The sequence below is a fragment of the Schistocerca nitens genome, chromosome 1 (genome assembly GCF_023898315.1).
Source record: "Schistocerca nitens isolate TAMUIC-IGC-003100 chromosome 1, iqSchNite1.1, whole genome shotgun sequence".
NCBI classification, from domain to species: Eukaryota; Metazoa; Arthropoda; class Insecta; order Orthoptera; family Acrididae; genus Schistocerca; species Schistocerca nitens.
In genome coordinates this window covers 102,582,585-102,603,261 of record NC_064614.1, presented here as the reverse complement: position 1 = coordinate 102,603,261, position 20,677 = coordinate 102,582,585, and the positions used below count along the sequence as shown (strand labels likewise).

Genomic DNA, 20,677 nt, shown 5'->3' with positions numbered 1-20,677 from the left:
CTGATTCACTACTTTAAGTGTCTCATTTCCTAATCTAATTCCCTCATCATCACCCGATTTAATTAGACTACATTCCATTATCCTCGTTTTGCTTTTGTTGATGTTCGTCTTATATCCGCCTTTCAAGACACTGTCCATTCCGTTCAGTTGGTTTTCCAGTTCCTTTGCTGTCTAACAGTGCTCTGTCAAACTCTTCATGCAAGTGTATTTGATGCATATGTTTAAAGGTGTGTAAACCCTAGGGCTATAGTGTCTCTAATCTCACGACAGTTGACTAACGTAGTGATTATGTGACCAAGATTTTAAACAGGCAAATAAGCCACACCTCGAGGTCCTTTGCCAGTGTACAGTTGTATAGGTAAGGTGTTTTCAACGTATTTTGTGACCTCACAGCCCTTGGAACTTACGTGTGCAATGTCAGATATATTTCGATGTCCACCAATTCGGTTCATTGAATGTTTTGTAACTCTGAAATTGGTGAACTTAGTCACAGCCTGATTCTCAACAACTGAATAATCCCCATCCTCACTAAATCTGTGACTGTTTAAAGACTGAAGTGCAGCTGTTGAACTTTGAAATTCCGTGGCAGATATTAGTGATTTTTTTGCTCAGCTTAAACATTCTATGAAATCTTCAGTTGCTATGTCGTCAAGTCAACAATCAATGTGAGGTCAGCATTCAAATACAAATTTATCTAATTTTATTTGAATAAACATGTTGTCTAAGATAAACCCATCGGTTGTTGCCCGCATTTTTATCATATAAAGTTGTTTGTTAGTACTTATATTTTAATTAACATTGGCCATTTATAACTCATTTAATTATATTGCTAATGAATATGCTAGCAAATACGCTTCATATGTGATCCACACTTCTATATCGACTCAAAGTAGTAAGGCTGACTGCGCATTAACCACATCTGATAGCAAAGACGCAATCAAATTGCAGCTTTTACAATATACAGACTGAACAACTCTAATATACCCATTCTGTACCTTCAGCATTACTATGTGGCACATTATTTAAGAAAAAACAGGTAATAATTACAAACATAAACTTTATTTCGAAGAGTGCATTACAGTCAATAGTTCATTTTAGCACAATATATAACAGAATATGTGAAATGAATATCTGATACACAATAAAAATTAGCTGATGTACGACAAATACATCCTCTAGCGATAGGTGGTTTCTTATTCTAAGATAAACAAGCACTCCTTAGAATTTCCAGTCAATGAAATGAAAACAGCAAAAACTTCCATTTTGAATAATACAACTACATCTTAGAGCAATTAAATTTTTAAAAGCTGATATTCCGATATCTTGACTTGGAGACGCTGATGGAACTCTTAGCGGCGTACGTAATGTAGTAAATTGACAACAGCAGCTACAAGTATCATAAGGAAATTGTAACCACATTTGTAAGGACATTAAGTAACATCATATGATCAATGGTAGTTATTGCTTAGTTGTCAACGATTTGTGACTTCTCCTGAAGAGACTTGACAGACTGAATACAAGGTGTCCGATTACGTGTCTGTTGCTCTCTATGGTGCAACTTGCTTATGCATGTTCCTTCAGATGGCGCTCGTAGTGCTCGAAATAGGTGCCGTCGGGGTCGTACTTGGCCTTCAGTTTCTCCAACCCGTCCTTCTTGTTGTCTCTTATGAACTTGATGACTTTATCGACTCTGGCTTTCTGCTTATCATTGCATTTGGCACAGTCGGTCTGCAAGGCGTCCGGAATGAAAACCTTCAGATCCTTACCCTCTGGGGTGCATCGTTCGTCACCATCGTCCAGCAGGCAGTCCATGTAATTTTTGAAGAGCCGATCATTGTTGAGGATCTCGTCCAGGTCTACATTGTCGTACTTGGTGGAGTACTTCCCTTCGTCGGCGGAAGTCAGTGGCGCCGCAGTGGCGATCACCAGAATGAACAGAGGAGTGAAGGCCTTCCACATGTTTGCCGGTAGCTGTCAGGGGACCTGCGTAGGAAGAACCCAACTGGACTGCAGGAGTGGAGTGCCGGCCTAAAGAGGTCTGCTCTGTTATAAAGGCAGCCAGAGGCGGGCGTAGACACCTCAGTTTCCGGACAGGAATCACCTGCTGGCCGAGTTAGCAGGGCCATTGCCGTAATCTTCGTACGTCACGTCAGATGGGGAGATGTTGAGGTGCAGTAGCGTAGCATTCCCACTGATGAACAGATATCGTAATCTTCCATCTCCTCCGCACTCTCCTGTCTCACGGAGATAATTGGCCTTACAGCCGTGTTCAGAAGAACCTAAATTCCAATTGTGATTGAAGCATTTCGTGGCGCCTACGAAGCATTAGAGACGAACGTTAGTGTTTACAAAATAATTTTCTGCTTCACTCACTTTCATTTTGCAGTAATTATCCTGTTACGATCAAATGCAATGTAGCGAGCTCACTGGGACCTTAAAGCCGCAAAAACTGTTTCCTCTAACTTCAGTACTGTTCTTACTGCAACATAGATGGCTAGACGAAATTTTAATGAGAAATGAACTGTGTTGAAGTCGCTATGCTTTACCTGTTAAACAGAAACGACGTAAGTCAGCAGTTCGCCGCCAATATCAACAGTCTTTCACCTTCTTCTGTGTTTAATTGCGTCTTGTCTATGTGATACTCTTATGTTACTTAGAGATAAACATGGTTTGATGTTTGCGAATCAATGACCTTGACATCTTCTGCCTAGTTATCGTCTGCCTGTCACTCCCCTATGACGAGCCATGTATCTCTAGAGTTTCGATGCAGTTAACTAATTAGGAACCCACTCCATACAACAGTCTTAATGCTTGTGTAATAACTCACTCAGTTATAAAACATGCTTGAAATTTACTCTATTCCAGGAAACTTTACATGCAAACTTGCGCTAAAACCGAGTTTAGAAAACTGTGTACCAAAACCTAATACATTTGTGTAGCAGTCATAAATATGTATTCGACAACGTTTTGTAACAACACTATAATGCATAAATATCGCACTTATCATTTGAAGAGGCATGTGTTATACTAGAAATGGCATACACTTAGAAAGCTACACAAATCACCCTAGTTATTCCCAAAAGGATTGCATGACATACAGTCTCCATTACATTTATATGCTTTTTATAAAGGGTGTCCCACAAAATGGTAAATATTCAGGACTGTCATAATAAAGAGAATTCAAGGCAAAAAAGTCAAGTAAATATGGGATCTGAAGTGCATACCTTAAGAGGTAACAGCACTTCATCTTCGATACAGTAAAACATAATTATTTTACTCATAGCTCTTTGCATTCCTCAATGTGAAGCGAAAAAAAAACTGTCCAGTAAACAAAAATGTTCAAATGTGTGTTAAAGCTTATGGGACTTAACTGCTAAGGTCATCAGTCCCTAAACTTAGATACTACTGAACCTAAATTACCCCAAGCACAAACACACACACCCATGCCCGAGGGAGGACTCGAACCTCCGCCGGGACCAGCCGCACAGTCCATGACTGCAGCGCCCTAGACCGTGGGCTCACTCTAAGAGTTATGAGCACTTGCTCACCTTTGCTACTGTGAAACACAACTCTCCTAATGCACACGTTTTCATAGCTGAGGAACACATTTTAGAGCCCGTGTTTAGAAACTTTCTTCTTTTCTGAGTATGTCCCACGACAATCCAATCACCAGGCTGTACTTTATATTTTCCTCATCGATGTATGTCAGTATGGCTAAATCTTCGAGTACATTTTGACAGCACCCTCGTCTTAAATGACTCCCTCTCCAGCCCCTCTTCTTCCGTTACTTTATATTATTTACCTTCCACCGTGAAGTGCGGCTACTGTTTAATACGTTTATTCGACAGTATCAATTTCTTCGCGTGCTTCATTAACTTTTAGGCATCCTATTAAATGTGTTGAGCTCATACTATGCAGGATTATTGAGCTTATGAATTAGGTCTTTTTAATGTTTACTCTTCTTACTTGCGCTGCCATTGGCAAGGTAGCCTGAAGTCATAGTCGTCGGTTAAATTAAAGGAAGAAAAGCGTATGTACCCTTTTTATTTTATTTTTTTGAGTCATCAGAATTGTGAATGGTTTGATGTGGCCCGTGACGAATTCTTCTTCTGTACCAATCTTTCATCACAGAGGCATAACGCCACCCAAATGCCGATCGTTTGTATTTGATGCAAGTTGCCTTGATTGCTTTCCTGAGTTGAATACAAATTTTTTTCTTTCAGGACCTGTTTTTTTCAATGATTTTGCAACTTTATTTAAATTATTAGGTCAAATCCCCTTCCTATCGCCACAGTCGTCGGTTAAATTAAGTGAAGAGAAGCATATGTACCCTTTTTTTTTTTTTTTTTTTTTTGAGTCATCGTAATTGTGAATGGTTTGACGTGGCCCGTGTCGAATTCTTCTTCTGTAGCAAACTTTTCATCATAGAATAGCAACTGCAAACTCCATACTCAATAATTTGTTGGATGTATTCAACTTCTCTCTTCCTCTACAGCTTTTACCCTCTACATCTGCCTCTAGTACTATAGAAACAATCCCACAGCTCTCGTAACTCTGTACCTTCTTATAGCCGACTCTGCGAAGAACCTCCTCACACCTTATCTTACCAGTTCTCTTAATTCTTCTGTAGACGCCCAACTCAAATTATTCGATTCTCTTCTGGTTTTTCCATAGTCCATGTCTCATTACAATGCTATGCACCGAACGTACATCCTCAGAAATTTCTTCCTGAAATGAACGCCTATGAGTGACACTGACAGATTTCTCTTGACCAGGAACGCCCTTTTTGTCAGTGTTAGTCTGCGGTTTATGTCCTCCTTGCTCAGACCATCGTGGAAACCATTGCCGCCTAACTTCGATTACTTTTTGATTCCAAATTCAGACATTAGGTTTGTCGCTCTTCTCTTTTTTGCTACTTCTCATAACTTTCGTCTTTCTCTGTTTTACTGTCAATTGATATTCTGTATTCATTAGATATTCTTTCACCATGAATGTTTCTTCGATGTCCCGGTTGAACAGTCCCTGTCGTGCACAAATGCTAATCTGTGAACTTCGTTCTTTGACTTCCTGTCTTATTGTTCCCCCTTGGTTCTTGTGCATATTGCATATTGCGCATCTTTTCTTATAGCTTACCCTATCTTTACAGAGAATTTAGTACACCTCCGTTTGACACTCTTGAGAATTTTTCCCAGGGGACAAATTGTATGAAGGTGTCTTGATCTTTTTTCTTTTTCCGATATTGCTTCCATTATCATCTGCAATGTCAGAGCTGCCTCTATGGTTTCTTTGCCTTTCCTATGTCTGTGAGTCTTGTAAACTCAGTTCTTTCTCTTATCATTTGCACAGTTTGCGTATTGGAAGCGCAGATTTGATCCGGAAGTGCTGGGGGCGTTCAATTCATACCCTTCTCCTTACAAAACCCCGGTTTTCAACACAATCTCTTTTCAATACGACGGCCTTACGCCATCTTACTAGGAGTGGTGGTGGTGGTTGTTAGTGTTTAACGTCCCGTCGATAACGAGGTCATTAGAGACGGAGCGCAAGCTCGGGTTAGGGAAGGATTGGGAAGGAAATCGGCCGTGCCCTTTCAAAGGAACCATCCCGACATTTGCCGGAAACGATTTAGGGAAATCACGGAGAACCTAAATCAGGATGGCTGGAGACGGGATTGAACCGTCGTCCTCCCGAATGCGAGTCCAGTGTGCTAACCACTGCGCCACCTCGCTCGGTCTTACTAGGAGAGCCCTAATGCCCTCATAGTACCACTCTACAGGCCCACGTCGGAACCGACGTCTTATTGGATCAATAACCACTCTATCATTCACGTGCTGATTACTGCGGAATGCATCCTTTACTGGGATAAACAGGTGGACGTTGGAAGGTGCGAAATCTGGACTGTAGGGTGGATGGTTAAGAGCAGTTCAATGAAGTTCTGTGAGTTCCTGTCAGGAACGTTTGGGAAGTCTTGCGTCGTCATGGAGAAGGAGTAGTAGAGCGGTGAGGTGGCTGACTGTGATCCGTTCATCGCCTCGAATGAGTGTGTCCGTACGTTCCAACACAGCAGGAGTTACAGCTTTGTATGTCTGCCCGGCACGCGAGAGATGGAATAGTTTTGTGCGACCTTGTTGTTGTGATGACAGACATAGCTCCCAACTAGTCGACTCAACGTGCATTTGTTCACTGCCAGATCTCCGCAGACATTCTGCAAGCGCCTATAAATATCTGCAACGCTCTGGTTTTCTGGGAAAGAAACTGAATGACAGCTCTCTGCGTGGAACGCAGCACAGTTGACGTCACCGTCTTGAATGCTACGTATCACACCGTCACCTATCGGAAATTCACGGAACGGTATGGGCTGAAGCAGTGATATACAAAGATCTCCTGCACCAGTTTCCATACTTTTTCAAATGAAACTGGCATTTACTTATTGATCACCCCTTGTAACTCGCCTTCCTATCACGAAATCTATCAGCCTCGGCTTTAAGGTGTAACAGAAGGCTCGATCTGCGCTTCTATTACTTTGTGCTATATCTTAGTGAAATTACAGCAAAAAAATTTGATCTTTAACTTTATCAATGTCCCCTAAATTTCATAACGGAATTCGTAACTTTCCAGTCTGCAACACAGTGTCCACATTTACTGCAGGTAATATTTAATTGCTACCACTGGCGACGCAACTGCCTTGCTCTGATTTCTTGGTTCCGCCAAGAAGACTGTAATGGGAAACGTTTCCCCTGTGTCATCTGATGTGTCAAAAAAAAACAGTTCTTCCCAGTTTACGTGCACTGTGACATGTGTCCGACATCCATTCATATGACGCTCACGAACAGCGGTTAATCGTGCCCGAGGTGCCATCTTCTTAAGAATTAAAGTAGTTTACTTGAGGATCGAAACTAATTTCAGTTTTTCGTCTGCAACTCAACACACGTACTGGAAGCTTATTGGTTAATTTCAGTAGGCAGTCAGTACTTTCCCAATGGATATAATGTGAAGGTTGAAGACAAGTAAAATACATGTATTATGACTTTTAACGAGCAGCAGTAATAATTTTTTGATTGATCATGCGGAAAAATAACATAAAATTATTTATTTTTGTGTCCTCAGGTACACATTGATGTCCTCTCGCCATAATACCGTAGCACGCCACTAGAGGTGCCAAACTGGTATGGCGCACTCCAAGTCCACATTATAAACAGAAGGAGCCATTTTGTTTTCTCTTTTAACTTTAGATTTTGGAGGTGGTAGTGTAACTGTATGGGACACACGAAACATCAGCATTCACTACACCAAAACATTATAGGCTATTCAAAGGATAATTAAATCAGAAACAAGAATATAAAGCCACAAAGTGTCATCATGTCCTCACGAACTATTGCATAATAACCATATCACCAGTCATATTGTAACATTATGTATTCCAATTTCTGTTTATAGTATTACCCACGCCCTAAAGTTTAGTTTACAATGTATAGTAACGTGCTGTTGCAGAACATAAATGAAAAGGGTTCAGTTTAGCAGTACCTCAACCAATGTCAAGACCTCATAAAATTTAGTATTATAACCATTTAACCTGCCATACTGTGTAGTTAAATTACTTATTATCCTTAACTGTGTCCATTGTGTAAATTGTTATTTCAACTATAAGAAACAAGTTTTATGCACAGTATTCTATGCAAGTGGATTGTATCTTACCTTATAATGTTTGGTTATTTAAGAACTATAGTCCCTTTCAGGCACAGGTCAGAAGTTTCCTTAAGATGGGTCAATAAGCCGGAAAATATTTCGAAATAAACAAGAATCAGTACAACGAAAACCGTGTACATGTTACTCAACCTTTAAAAAAGTGAGTACAACACTAGTAGATGTAAGTTGTTTTCTGCTTGTTGCCGTGGGGTACCAAGCAGGACAAGTGATAGGCACAGGAAGCAATGACATCTGTTTGTTTATCGACTAAGAAGCAGTACTTGGAGTCAGAGGACGTGTGTGCACACTACTTGATTACTGACTCAGTTGTCAATTTCTTATGATAATGGTAATGTGCTAACAATGACGGTGTCCAAGATATCCATAGTGAGCCATGAGGATGGTGCTGACGAAAATACTGGCGGGGTACAGTGATACTCTGAGCTCTTAGGTGGTTGAGAAACAGGTCCAGCAAAGCGTTAAACTCAGGGGTGGCTATTGGATGTCAGCCAGTGTTGAACGGACTGTGCTCTCGATTAAGGATAAGGCGACTCCGTCCGATGGGCGGAAGAAAAAGCCGGTGTAGAGGCCGGAGCGTACCTTCGCCTCAGAGTAGTCAAATGGCGGCTTCAGTTCCACTAAGATGATGGAGTCTGCTGCGGCGTGTAATTTGGCGGTAGAGCATGCGGGTACAGCCATGTTTACTACGACATGAGCACACTGGTGCTGTTCACACCCACTGGAACTACAGTAAGATATCTGCGTGGAGCTTCGAGAAAAACAGCCCGGCGGGCTCTTTCCATGCGATCTCGTTGAGTTGACATATTGGCGGTAGGGGCCACGACTTACCCGCGGTGCACGTCTGCAGCTGTGGCGTCCGTATTACAGGAGCGCCATCTGGCACGTGCTAGAGGTTGCATATCCGAGTACACTGTCTAGTCACTTAATGTGACCCTCTTGAAAAGCGTGAGTGACCACCTTTTGCATCTCGGAGCGCTGCAGAAGTGCAGCAAGAGAGTCAACAAGGCTTTGCAGGGAACCGAATGCTGTGTGGAGCCATGTCGACGCCAGTGCCGCGGCCATCTATACAAGGTTTCAAGTTGAGGATCCACGATCGAAACAGGTCAGCCGACGTGGTCTCACAGAGTCTCGATTAGGTTTATATCCGAGGAGATAGGTGGCCAGGGGATTATGGTAAATTTGTCGTGGTACTTTCCGAACCACGCACATACACTGCGAAATGTGTGACACGTTGATTGTCCTGCTCGTAGACGCCATCGTGCCGAAGAAAAACAAACGGAATATTTCCAAAGAATCGGTAAATACGTGTATTGATCCATTGTGCATCCCAGAATGACGAGATTACTCAGGAAATTTTACGGAAACATTCCCTAGAGGATAACGGTCCGTCCTCCGGCCTGGAACCTTGTGACGATTGTTGCAGGATATTTGCTTTCAGACGTTGCACGCTGTACATGCCAATGGCCCTCTGTCGCCTAAACAGGCCACCCGTTTCAGTGGAACTCAACTTGCGGTTCTGGGGTTCAAATTAAAGCCCTCATCGCCAATGAACAGCAGTTAGCAAGGGTGCATGAACGAGGGGTCTCCTGCGAACGGTCGTTGTGTAGAAAGTATTGGTAGGTCCTTCATTTATTGTAGTAGTAATCTGCTCAACATTTCCACATCTACTCTCCCATACACAACTTTCACTCCCGTCCTTCACTCCTGTCATCAATGGCCTGTAGGGCACCACAGTTGCTTTAGCGCTCATTTTGGATAGCACCATTTTGTTATACACCGTATACTTTAATGAAAGAGTCTCGTGAACAGTTTAAAAAATTAGACGTTTCAGTAATGCTTCCACCTCTTAACCGAAACTCAATGATCAGCACTTTAGGACGACCGATAAATAAGACCGTTTCCGAATCACAAGAGCAATTACACTGTCTTTCACGTCCCACGAACGCTTTTAATACCATTCACTGCTCGTAGTGCAACCTGCAACTTATGAGTTATTATTGCACGTTCACGTTGAATATAGGCAGTGGTGCCACGAATATTACTTGACCATGTAAAGCCAGTTAACTTGACTATGGAGCGAGCACTCACAACTCAAACATACAAGAACCTGAGACAAATATCAAAATACCTACTTCATTAATTGAAAAGAGTACTTTTGAACATTTTTTTAACATTACGTGATCAAAGAGTGTCTGTGGATCTCGCTTCATACAGGTTCAACAACTCCATAGCAACGAGCCAACAACGTACGAGAAGACTGATAATTACAATGTTTCCTCGCAATTGGTGGTGTGGACGATGCGGATGAGATAAGATTTAACAACTACAGCATATCCGGGCAATGAATCATTCAATCTTAAATCAGAAGAAGCATCCATCGTACGAGTTCGCATTTCTGTCTCCCGTTCACCAACGGGGACATACGTCATCGCGTATCGTGTCTCAACTCCACTGCGAGAGCTGTAGCAGTGGCAGCTCTACGGCGTCCACAATATCAGCACGCGGTTGGAGTGCGGGGACGCCACAGTACCAAAACGTAACACCTTTGTGAAGCAGTGATAAACGTGGGTTCGATAGTGTGTTATAATAAGAGTGCAACGCACAAAAATCAAGTTTACAGTTGTTACGACAAATGTATTGTACCAGAAATTAGGTACACTGTAACAGAAATAGAGTACACCTTAAAAGCTTACAAGTGATCCTAATTATATTGGAAGGATAGGATGACGTAAGGCCTCATTTCCATTACATTCAGATATTTTTACACACGGTGTCTAGGGAGAATGATCAGTATTGACTGATATGACAAGAACAGCCTTTCGAAGCAAAAAAGGTCAAGCGAACATGGGCTCTAGAATGCATACCTTAAAAGCCAAGAGCACTTCACCTTCGATACGGTGAAACAAATCTATTCTACTGCAAGCTCTTTTCATTTCATATTCTGAGAGAGAAGAAAGATATTGTCTATCAGACATGGATTCTAATTTGCATACCTTAAGAATTATGAGCACTTGTTCAACTTCGCAGCTGTAGAACGCTACTCTCGTACCGAAAACGTTCCCATACCTCTTAAGGTGTGCTTTTTGGAGGCCGTGTATATTAACCTTTTATTCTTGTATGATCATTCTTGTCACATCCCACGAAATTTAGTACTCCCGTAAGTATTCTAATACATTCGTCGACTTCCTAAGACGTAAGAAAAATGAGCTTACGATTATGTCGTTTTAGCGTTTACTCGTATCACCTGTGTCGCCACCGTCAAGATCACTCAAAAATCATAATAACAAATTGTAGTAATACCAACCAAGTATCGATCGTTTTTGTTTGATTCAAGTTGTGATGAGGGCTTTTCTGAATTTCCTACTCTTTAGTTCCTCTTTCAGAGTCAGCTTTTTTTCATAATTTTGCAAATTTATTTAAATTATTACACCAAATGTCATTCCTATATCCACGCTCGACATTTAAGGGATAAAAAGCGTATGCAACTCTTTTTGATTCATCAGGGGTTCAGCTAGTCTGATGTGGCTGGCCAAAAGTTCCTTTCCTGTACCAAACTTTTCACTACAGACTAGCAACTACAAACAACATACTCAATTATTTGCTGGATGTATTCCACTCTGTGTCTTCCTTTACAGTTTTTAGCCTCTACATCTCCCTCTAGCACCATGGAAATGAACCTGCATGCCTTAACAGCTGTCCTGTGCCTTCTTATTGTCAGTGTTTTCCATATTTCCCTTATGTTCGACGGTTCTGCGATGAACCTCGTCACACCTCATCATACCAGTCCTCTTAATTTTCAACATTCATCTGTAGAAGCACAACACTCAAATGAGTCGATTCTCTCCTGGGGTTTCCACAGTCCAAGTCTCACTACAATGCTGTGCACTGAACGTACATCCTCAGAAGTTTCTTCCTGAAATTATGGCTTATGAGTGACACTAACAGATGTCTCTTGACCAGGAACGCCATTTTTGTCACTGTCAGTCTGCGTTTTATGTCCTCCTTGCTCAGACCATCGTGAGCCCCAGTTCTGACGTAACGTTTCTCGCTGTTCTCATTTCTGCTACTTCTCATTGATTTCGATTTTCTCTGTTTCATTGTCAATCCATATTCTGTATTCATAAATCTGTTCATTGCATTCAACACATCCTGCAATTCTGATTCACTTTCATTGAGGATAGGAATGTCATTAGTGGAGCTTATCGTTGATACTCATTCAGCACGAACGCTTCTTCGATGTTCAGGTTGATAAGTCCCTGTCGTGCACAACTGTTAATCCGTGAACTTCGTTCTTTGTCTTCCAGTCTTATTGTTTCCCAATGGTTCTTGTACATATTGCAGTTGACTCATCTTTTCTTACAGCTTACACCCTGTTTTCAGAGAATTTCGAAAATCACCGTTTGACACTCTTCAGCAGTTTTTTCCAGGTCGACAAAATGTATGAAGGTGTTGTTCTTTTTTTTCGTTTTTTTCTTCAGTCTTGGTTCCATTATCAGCTGCAACGTCATAACTGCCTCTATGGTGCCTTACCTTTCCTAAAGTCAATCTGATAGACTTCTAACACATCCTTCATTTTCTTTTCCATGCACCTTATGTCTGTGAGTCTTGTAAACTCATGTCTTTCTCCTCTCATTTTTACAGTTTGTGCATTGGAACCGCAAATTGATCTGAAAGTACTGTGCGTATTCGACAAGTAATGCAACAAATTTTCTTTCGAAAGTAGGTTGGTTTTATTCAGGATTCTAATACACAATATTATTTCCTACTCTCTTGATTGCAAAACACCATTTTTTCAAACAATCTCCTTTCAATGAGACGGGTTACACTATCTTACTAAGAGGGCACCACTCCACAGGCGCACGTCGGAGGTGACGTCTTACTGCATCAATAACCACTCCATTATCCACGTACCGATTCCCGAGGGGTGCATCCTTTACTGAGCTAAACAGGCCACCGTTGGAAGGTGCGAAATCTGGGCTGCACATTGGATGATTAAGAACAATTCAATATAGTTCTGTGAACTCCCCTCAGGAACGCACAGTTTTGGAAGGTCTTCCGTTGTCATGGAGAAAATGTAGTTGAGCAATGAGATGATTCACTGTGATCCATTTATCGCCTCGAATGAGTGCGTCCGCACATTCCATCACAGCAGAAGTCACAGCAGTGTGAATCTGGCTGGGACGCGACAGATAGAACAGGTTTGAGCGACGTTATTGTGGTGATAAACAGACATCTCACCCAACGACTTGACTCAACATGCTTTTGTTCACTGCCAGATCTCCGCAGACATTCTGCAAGCGCCTATAAATAACTGCAACGTTCTTCTTTTCTGACAAAGAAACTGAATGACAGCTCTCTGCGTGGTAAGCAGCACAGTTAACGCCGCCATCTTGAAGGTGAAGTATAGCGCTGTCACCTATCGGAAATTCATGAAACTCTAGGGGCTGAAGCAGGGATATACGACGATGTCCTGCAACTAATTCCGTACTTTTTAAACGAAACTGGCCGAGGAAAACATGTGTTGCATTTACTTATCGATGACCCCTCGTAACTCACCTCCGTCTCTGGGAAGCCAGCAGCCTAGGCTTCAAGGTGTAAGAGTAGTCTTGATCAGCGCTTCCATTGTTTCGTGCTGCATTTGAGTGAAATTGCAGTAAAAAAATATGATCTTTAGCTTTCTCAGTGCACGCAAAAATTTCATAACGTAATTCGTAACCTGAGAATCTGCAACAGAGGTACACATTTACTGCAGGTAATATTTAGTTGCTACCATTGTCGACGCAACTGCCTTGTCGACGCAACTGCCTTGCTCTGATTGCTTGGTTTCACCAAGAAGACTTTAATGGGAAATATTTTTCTTCTGTCATCTGGTCCATCAAAGAGAAGCTCTTCGCAGTTTACGTGCACTGTGTCCTACATCCGCCCATATGACGCTCACGAACAGCGGTAACCGTGCCTGAGGTGCCATCTTCTAAAGAATTACACTCGTTTATTTGAGGATCTAAACTAATTACAGTTTTTCGTCAGCAGCTCAACACACATACTGGAAGCTTATTGGTTAATTTCAGTAGGCAGTCAGTACCTTTCCCAATGGGTATCACGTGACGTTGACGACAAGTAAAATACATGTATGGTGAATTCTTAATAGCAGCACTCATAATTTTTTGATTGATCATGCGAAAAAATAAAATAAAATAATTTGTTTTGTTATGTCCTTGGGTACACATTGCAGACCTCACGCCATTATACAGTAGCACTCCACTAGGGGAACCAAATCGGGATGCGCAGCCATCTCCACAATATGAATAGAAGGAGCCATTTTGTTTTCTCTTTTAACTTTAGTTCTTGAGGTGAGAGTTGAAACTGCATGGAACGCATGTAACATCAACATTCACTTACACAAAAATATTATAGGCTATTCAGAGGAATAATAAATATACAAAGCCACAAAATGGTATCAAAACTTCACAAACTATTGCATAATAACCATATAAACTGTCATTTTGTAAGATTGCGTATTGCAGTTACTGCTTCTTGTATTGTCCATTGCCTAAAGTTTAGTTTACAGTGTTGAGGAACTTGTTTGTCACAGAACATAAATGAAAAGAGTTCAGTTTAATAGTACGTCAGCCAGTGTGAAGAACTCACAAAATTTAGCATTATAACCATGTAACCTGCGATAATGTGTAGTTTAATTATTTATTGTGGTTAACATTGTCTATTGTGTAAATTGTTATTTCAACGATAAGAAACTCTATGCAAGTGGATTGGATATTTGCTTATAATGCCGGCCGCTGGTGGCCGAACGGTTCTGGGCGCTTCAGTCCGGAACCGCGCGACTGCTACGGTCGCAGGTTCGAATCCTGCCTCGGGCATGGATGTGTGTGATGTCCTTAGGTTAGTTAGGTTTAATTAGTTCTAAGTTCTAGGGGACTGATGACCTCAGATGTTAAGTCGCATATTGCTCAGAGCCATTTGAACCATTTTTTGCTTATAATGTTTTGTTATCAAAGAACTGGAGCCCCTTTCAGGCGCAGGTCAGATGTTTCCTTAAGAGAGGTTAATAGGCCGGAATCTAATTTGAAATCAACAAGTATGAGTAGAACAAAAACCGTGTACTTGTTATTCAGCCTTAAGAAAAGTGAATACCACACCTGTAAATATACGAGTAGGATGTTTTCTGCTTGTTGCCCAGGGGTGCGAAGGAGAACAACTGAACGGCGCAAGTAGCAATGACATCTCTTTGCTTATTAACTAAAACACCGGCAGAACACCTGTGTCCACACTACCTGATTACAAACTGAATTGTCAGTCCCTTATGATCCTGGTAATGACATTGACGATGTCCAAGAAGTTCATACTGGGCCATGAATAGGATGGCGCTGACGACAATAGCGACAGGGACCCCGATGCTGTGGGCTCGTGGGTGGTTGAGAAGCAGGTCGAGCAAAGCGTTAAACTCAGGGGGGCTGTTGGAAGTCAGCGAGTGTCCACCGGACGGTGCTCTCGATTAAGGGTAAGGCGACTCCGTCCGATGAGCAGCAAAAGCAGCCGGTGTTGAGACCGGAGTGTGCGCTGGCCCCAGAGCAGTCAATTGGGGACCTCAGTTTAAGTCAGGTCATGGAGTCTGGTGCGGCGTGCAATTTCGCGGAACCAAGGTACAACCTGCGGGTGTAGCGCTGTTTACTACATGAGCCTACCGGTGCTGTTCACACCCACTGGAACTACAGTATGATGCCTGCGTGAAGCTTCGAGAAAAACAGCCTGGCGGGCTGTTTCCACGCGATCTCGTGGAGTTGACGTATCGGTAGCAGGGGCCGCGACATACCCACGGTGCACGTCTGTAGCTGTGGCGAGCGTATTGCTGGAGCGCGACCTGGCATGCACTAGATGTTGCATATACACTGTCTAGTCACTTCAATGTGACCCCCTCCAGAAAGCCTGAATAATCACCGTTTTCATTGCGGAGTGCGGCAGAAGTGCATGAAGAGAGTCAATGGGGCCCAGTGCCGTGGCCATCTATATAAGGTTTCAAGTTGAGGATCCATAACGCAAACAGCCAGACCGAAGTAGCGTCACAGGGTCTCAATTAGGTTAAAATCCTGGGAGATAGGTGGCCAGGATACTATAATAAATTTGTCGTGGTACTTTTTCAACCACGCACATACACTGCGATGTGTGACACGTTGCTTGTCCTGCTAGTAGATGCCATCGTGCCAAAGAAAACCAAATGGCATGTTCCCAAATAATAGGTGCATACTTGTATTGATCCATTGTGTATCCCAGTATGTCGAGATCACCAAGGTAATACCACAGAAGCATTCCCCAGAGCATAACGTTCCGTCTTGCGGCCTGGAACTTTACGACGACTATTGCAGGATATTTACTTTCAGATGTTTCATGCCATGTCTGCCAACGACCCTCTGTCATTTTAACTGGTCACCTGTTTCCACTCAGTGGAAGTCTAGTTGAGGTACTGGCGTGCAAATTCCAGCCTCCATCGCCGATGAACAGCAGTCAGCATGGGTGCATGAACCTGGGGTCTGCTACGTACTGTCGTTGCGTAGCCCCTTGCTTTATTTTAGCGGTCATTTGCTCAACATTTACACACCTATTCGCCTATACACACCTTCGTTGCCGTCTTTCACCGCTGAGGTGCACCGCAGTTGCTTTAGTGCCAAGTTTGGATAACACCATTTTGCCACACACAGCATACATTAATGAAGGGGGCTCGTGAACAGATTACACTTTTAGACGTTTCGGAAATGCTTCCACCCCTTAACCGAAAGCCAATGAGCATGCTCTTTGGATGACAAATAAATTGTTTCGTTTCTGAATTACAAGAAGAATTGCACTGTTTTTGCCATCACCCGACAAACTGCTAGTGCTTCCATCTGCCATTTATTTGTAGTTATCGCACGTTGACGTTGACTATAGGCATTGGTGACATGAATGTGACTGGACGATTTGACTATGGAGGGAGCACTCGCAACTCAAACACACAAGAACCTGAGGCAAACACTTTTGAAACACGCAAAGAAGAAGATACCTTTTACATGTACATGGTGACTCTGCAATTCACACTTAAGTGCTGGCAGAGGGTTCGTCGAACCATTTTCATACCACTTCTCTCCCACTCCACTCTCGAATGGCGCGTGGGAAAAAGGAACACCTAAATCTTTCCGTTCGAGCTCTGATTTCTCTTATTTTATTATGATGATCATATCTCCCTACGTAGGTGGGTGTCAACAAAATATTTTCCCATCGGAAGAGAAAGTTGGTGATTGAAATTTCGTAAATAGATGTCGCCGCAAAGAAAACCGCCTTTGTTTCAGTGACTGCCACCCCAACTCGCGGATCATATCAGTGACATTTCACCCATCTTGCGCGATAACACGAAACGAGCTGCCCTTTGAACTTTTTCGATGTCCTACCTGGTAAGGATCCCACTCCGCGCAGCAATATTCCAGCAGAGGACGGACAAGTGTAATGTAGTCTGTCTCTTTAGTGGGTTTTTCGCATCTTCTAAGCGTTCTGCCAACAAAGCGCAGTCTTTGTTTCGCCTTCCCCACAATATTGTCCATGTGGTATTTCCTATTTAAGTTGCTCATAATTGTAATTCCTAGGTATTTAGTCGACTTGTCAGCCCTTAGATTTGTGCGATTGTCGTATACGCAAAATTTATCGGATTTCTTTTAGTACCCATGTGGATGACCTCGAACTTTTCTTTGCTTAGTGCCAATTGCCACTTTTCGCACCATACATAGATCATTTTGTAATTGGAATTGATCGTCTGAAGGAGTGTGGCGAAAATAAAAACATATCATAAACACCAACAGCTCATGTATAAAATATGCAATAACCGTCACCTAATAAAAACACGAATTCCACAGTTAAGGACAAAAACACTACGCAAAACCATCCCGAGGTATTAGTAACCATCACACACGGAAGAAGACGACCTCTTAAGGGGAGGAACAGTGTGTCGGAAATGCAAACAGATCAGAAATACCAACAGCTCATGTATAAAATATTCAACAACCAACACCTAAGAGAAACACGAACTCAACAGTTATGGACAAAACAACTGTGCACAACCATCACGAGATACTGGTAACCACGGACATAAATATTGGAAGTTGAAGTGGCTGTTCTAGAGGAGCATTTTTATTAATTTATTTATTTGCTCTGTGTCGTTAAAAACACTCGTAAATGTAATTTTGTGCTCCAATATGAAAAAAAAATTAACTGATTTTTACTTACAAGAATATTACCTGAAAATGAAAATATAATGATAATTAGCCTCGGCGTATTTGTATTTTAAAGAGCATGGACTCAAATACTGAAGTTACTTTGGACCAAAACAACATTCGAAGAATACTCCTCTTACCATCGTATTCGGGCTGTGGTAATCGAATCCTGGCTCTCGACGTAAGCTGAAAAGAAAATGTTAAACTAATGCTGCTCTCGGCTACGACTAATCGCTGTGAAAAAATGTTTGTTAAATGTTAGAGCGGGTGGTCTCTGCGTTTCCGCTATGATTTCGCTTTGGAGATCGACGCGTAATGGGGTCCACTGAAGCAGCGGCCGCTAAAATTGTGGCGCTGTAAATGTCTTAAGAAAAATTAAACCAATGCAACGAACATAACAGAGGGCTCACTATACATCGAAAGAACTGAAATATAAGCTTTAACGTACTATATTAACAAGGTTAACAGCAATAATGCTTACATTACTTTGGTGCAAAAAGATGTCTGCTTCTTAACACCAGAAATAATCGAAGAAAGAGGAAGAGAAGAACAATCTAGGATCGTTCTTCTCCCTTATTAATTATCATAGAAGTTATTACATAAATAGTTCAGTCATTGATACTATGAGTAAATTTAATATTCACTATAAAACATGGATATTTTACGCCGCCTATGCGGTCGGTGAAACACGTAAATTTCATGTACATTTATTCCGTCGCAAAATTCATTTTTCGTTCCAAGATTTTGTTTTAAATGTCTTTACGACACAATTGTCGCTGGGACGGCACAGTGGACCCCCGAAATGTTAGGTTTTTTTTTTGTCACTAACATTTCTTTCCGTGCGTCCACAGCACTCGCACACGTTGTAAAGTCTTTAAGGTTCACACTTTAGTAACAGTTTCAACACCTTGACGAGAATTCAAGTTCTTTTGGTTTTCATTTACATTCGTAGCCATTTAGACAAAACATGAGGTCACACAGTATCTAAACAAGATAAACATTACGTATACAGGTAGTGATGTTACAGTGAATAAATCTTCTGCGACTTGGTTTTGTAAAACGATGAAACTGTATTGATATACCAAGGACGTATCTGACTTTGGTCGCTTTGACTTTGGCTGTTGCAGCTTAGATTGTGCTTGCAGGCGCTCATATGTCGGATAGTATAAGATTTTGGAAATTCGCAGTGATTGTGCTATACGTTCCCTATTTAGCAAGGCCTGAGGGAAACCTGGTGGTAAACCTAGGAGGAGCGAGGGACTGTGCAAGATCTCGGTAATAACTAAGGATATGTTTGATTAATTCCCTTGATTTTGGTCTATGTGAAGTTATGTATGACAGATTTTTCATTCGTTGCGGAGAAAGCTGTTCTATGTCGTATGATTGAGGCTGGTTCCTGGCGGTGCTAGTAGGTGCTGGCCGGTAACCGTTGGAGGCGGAGAGGTCGACGCCCGGTTCGTGCAGGCGCAGTACCCGTTGGCGCGTTAGTTGTGGCCAGCTGATGCAGCACCTCGCCACCATCTGTTGGCAGCTGGGCCAGTCGGAGTGGAGTGAGGTTCGCTCCCCCACTCACTGACAAGACTCCGCATAGCAACACGTCTCCGCCAGTGTACATGGAAAAACGTACATACAACGTAGCACTCCCTTCCCGCTACAGACGTTATAACTAGGTGGAAAAGGACGAATCATTAATTTGGCAGCTAATGTGAAGCTTTCGTCGGTCTTGAAGTCACAAGCTAGCACGTCGTGGCAGAACTCATGACGTGTTTTGTACTGACACGCCGTTCACACCTTACATTATTTTCGTGTACACGTTTCACTTTATTTTCGTGAATGTTACTTTATCGCACACGTCGCACTCGTAGGCACATTTTAGCGTCCAGTTACGAGTACGTTACTATTTACCAAGCATCCGTTGCGCCTCGGCGTTCGCTATATTTCTAACAGTCCGCGCGCAGCAGAGCAAATGCGTATTGTTAGTCTGTCTCAAAGAAAAAAATGGTTCAAATGGTTCTGAGCACTATGGGACTTAACATCTGAGGTCATCAGTCCCACAGAACTTAGAACTACTTAAACCTCACTAACCTGAGGACATCACCCAAGTCCATGCCTGAGGCAGGATTCGAACCTGCGACCGTAGCAGCAGCGCGGTTCCTGACCGAAGCGTCAAGAACCGCTCGGCCACACCGGCCGGCTGTCTCACAGACAGTGTTCGTTTTGTGCTAAGGTTTCCACACTTTTAGAGAACGTACACACAGTTTTTCGTGCACTGTATTGTCGTGTTCGGTGTCTTTTTCACTACATAACATTCAATATCTGCACTTCACCACCTACAATAAAAAGTATAACTTTCACAGTTTCACATAGTGCAAGGTTAATTGCCTCGGCTAGCAAAGTCAGCAGTGACATTTTTAAATGCAAGTCAGACTGTTTTTCAGTTCACTCAGGTTCAAAAATGGTTCAAATGGCTCTGAGCACTATGGGACTCAACTGCTGCGGTCATCAGTCCCCTAGAACTTAGAACTACTTAAACCTAACACACACCCATGCCCGAGGCAGGATTCGAACCTGCGACCGTAGCAGCAGCGCAGCTCCGGACTGGAGTGCCTAGAACCGCACGGCCACCGCGGCCGGCAGTTCATTCAGGGTTCTACAGTTATTTCCTTTACAAATTACAATTCATGATTATGTTTGCATACATACAAAATATCTCCAACAGATTT

The 20,677-nt window shown here is 42.4% G+C and overlaps 1 protein-coding gene across 2 annotated transcripts in view; it reads right to left on the bottom strand.

Moving 5' to 3' along the window:
• Positions 1 to 1,079: 1,079 nt before the first annotated feature.
• LOC126234625 (ejaculatory bulb-specific protein 3-like) overlaps positions 1,080 to 20,677 on the bottom strand; it is a 29,850-nt gene continuing 10,252 nt past the window's right edge. The window contains exon 2 of one of the 2 annotated variants that reach the window (XM_049943362.1): positions 1,080 to 1,803. In XM_049943362.1, coding sequence (XP_049799319.1) covers positions 1,564 to 1,803 — 240 coding nt within the window. In that variant the 3' untranslated portion in view covers positions 1,080 to 1,563. Of the gene's footprint in view, positions 1,855 to 20,677 lie in introns of both variants that reach the window. The other variant, XM_049943355.1, reaches the window with a different exon arrangement.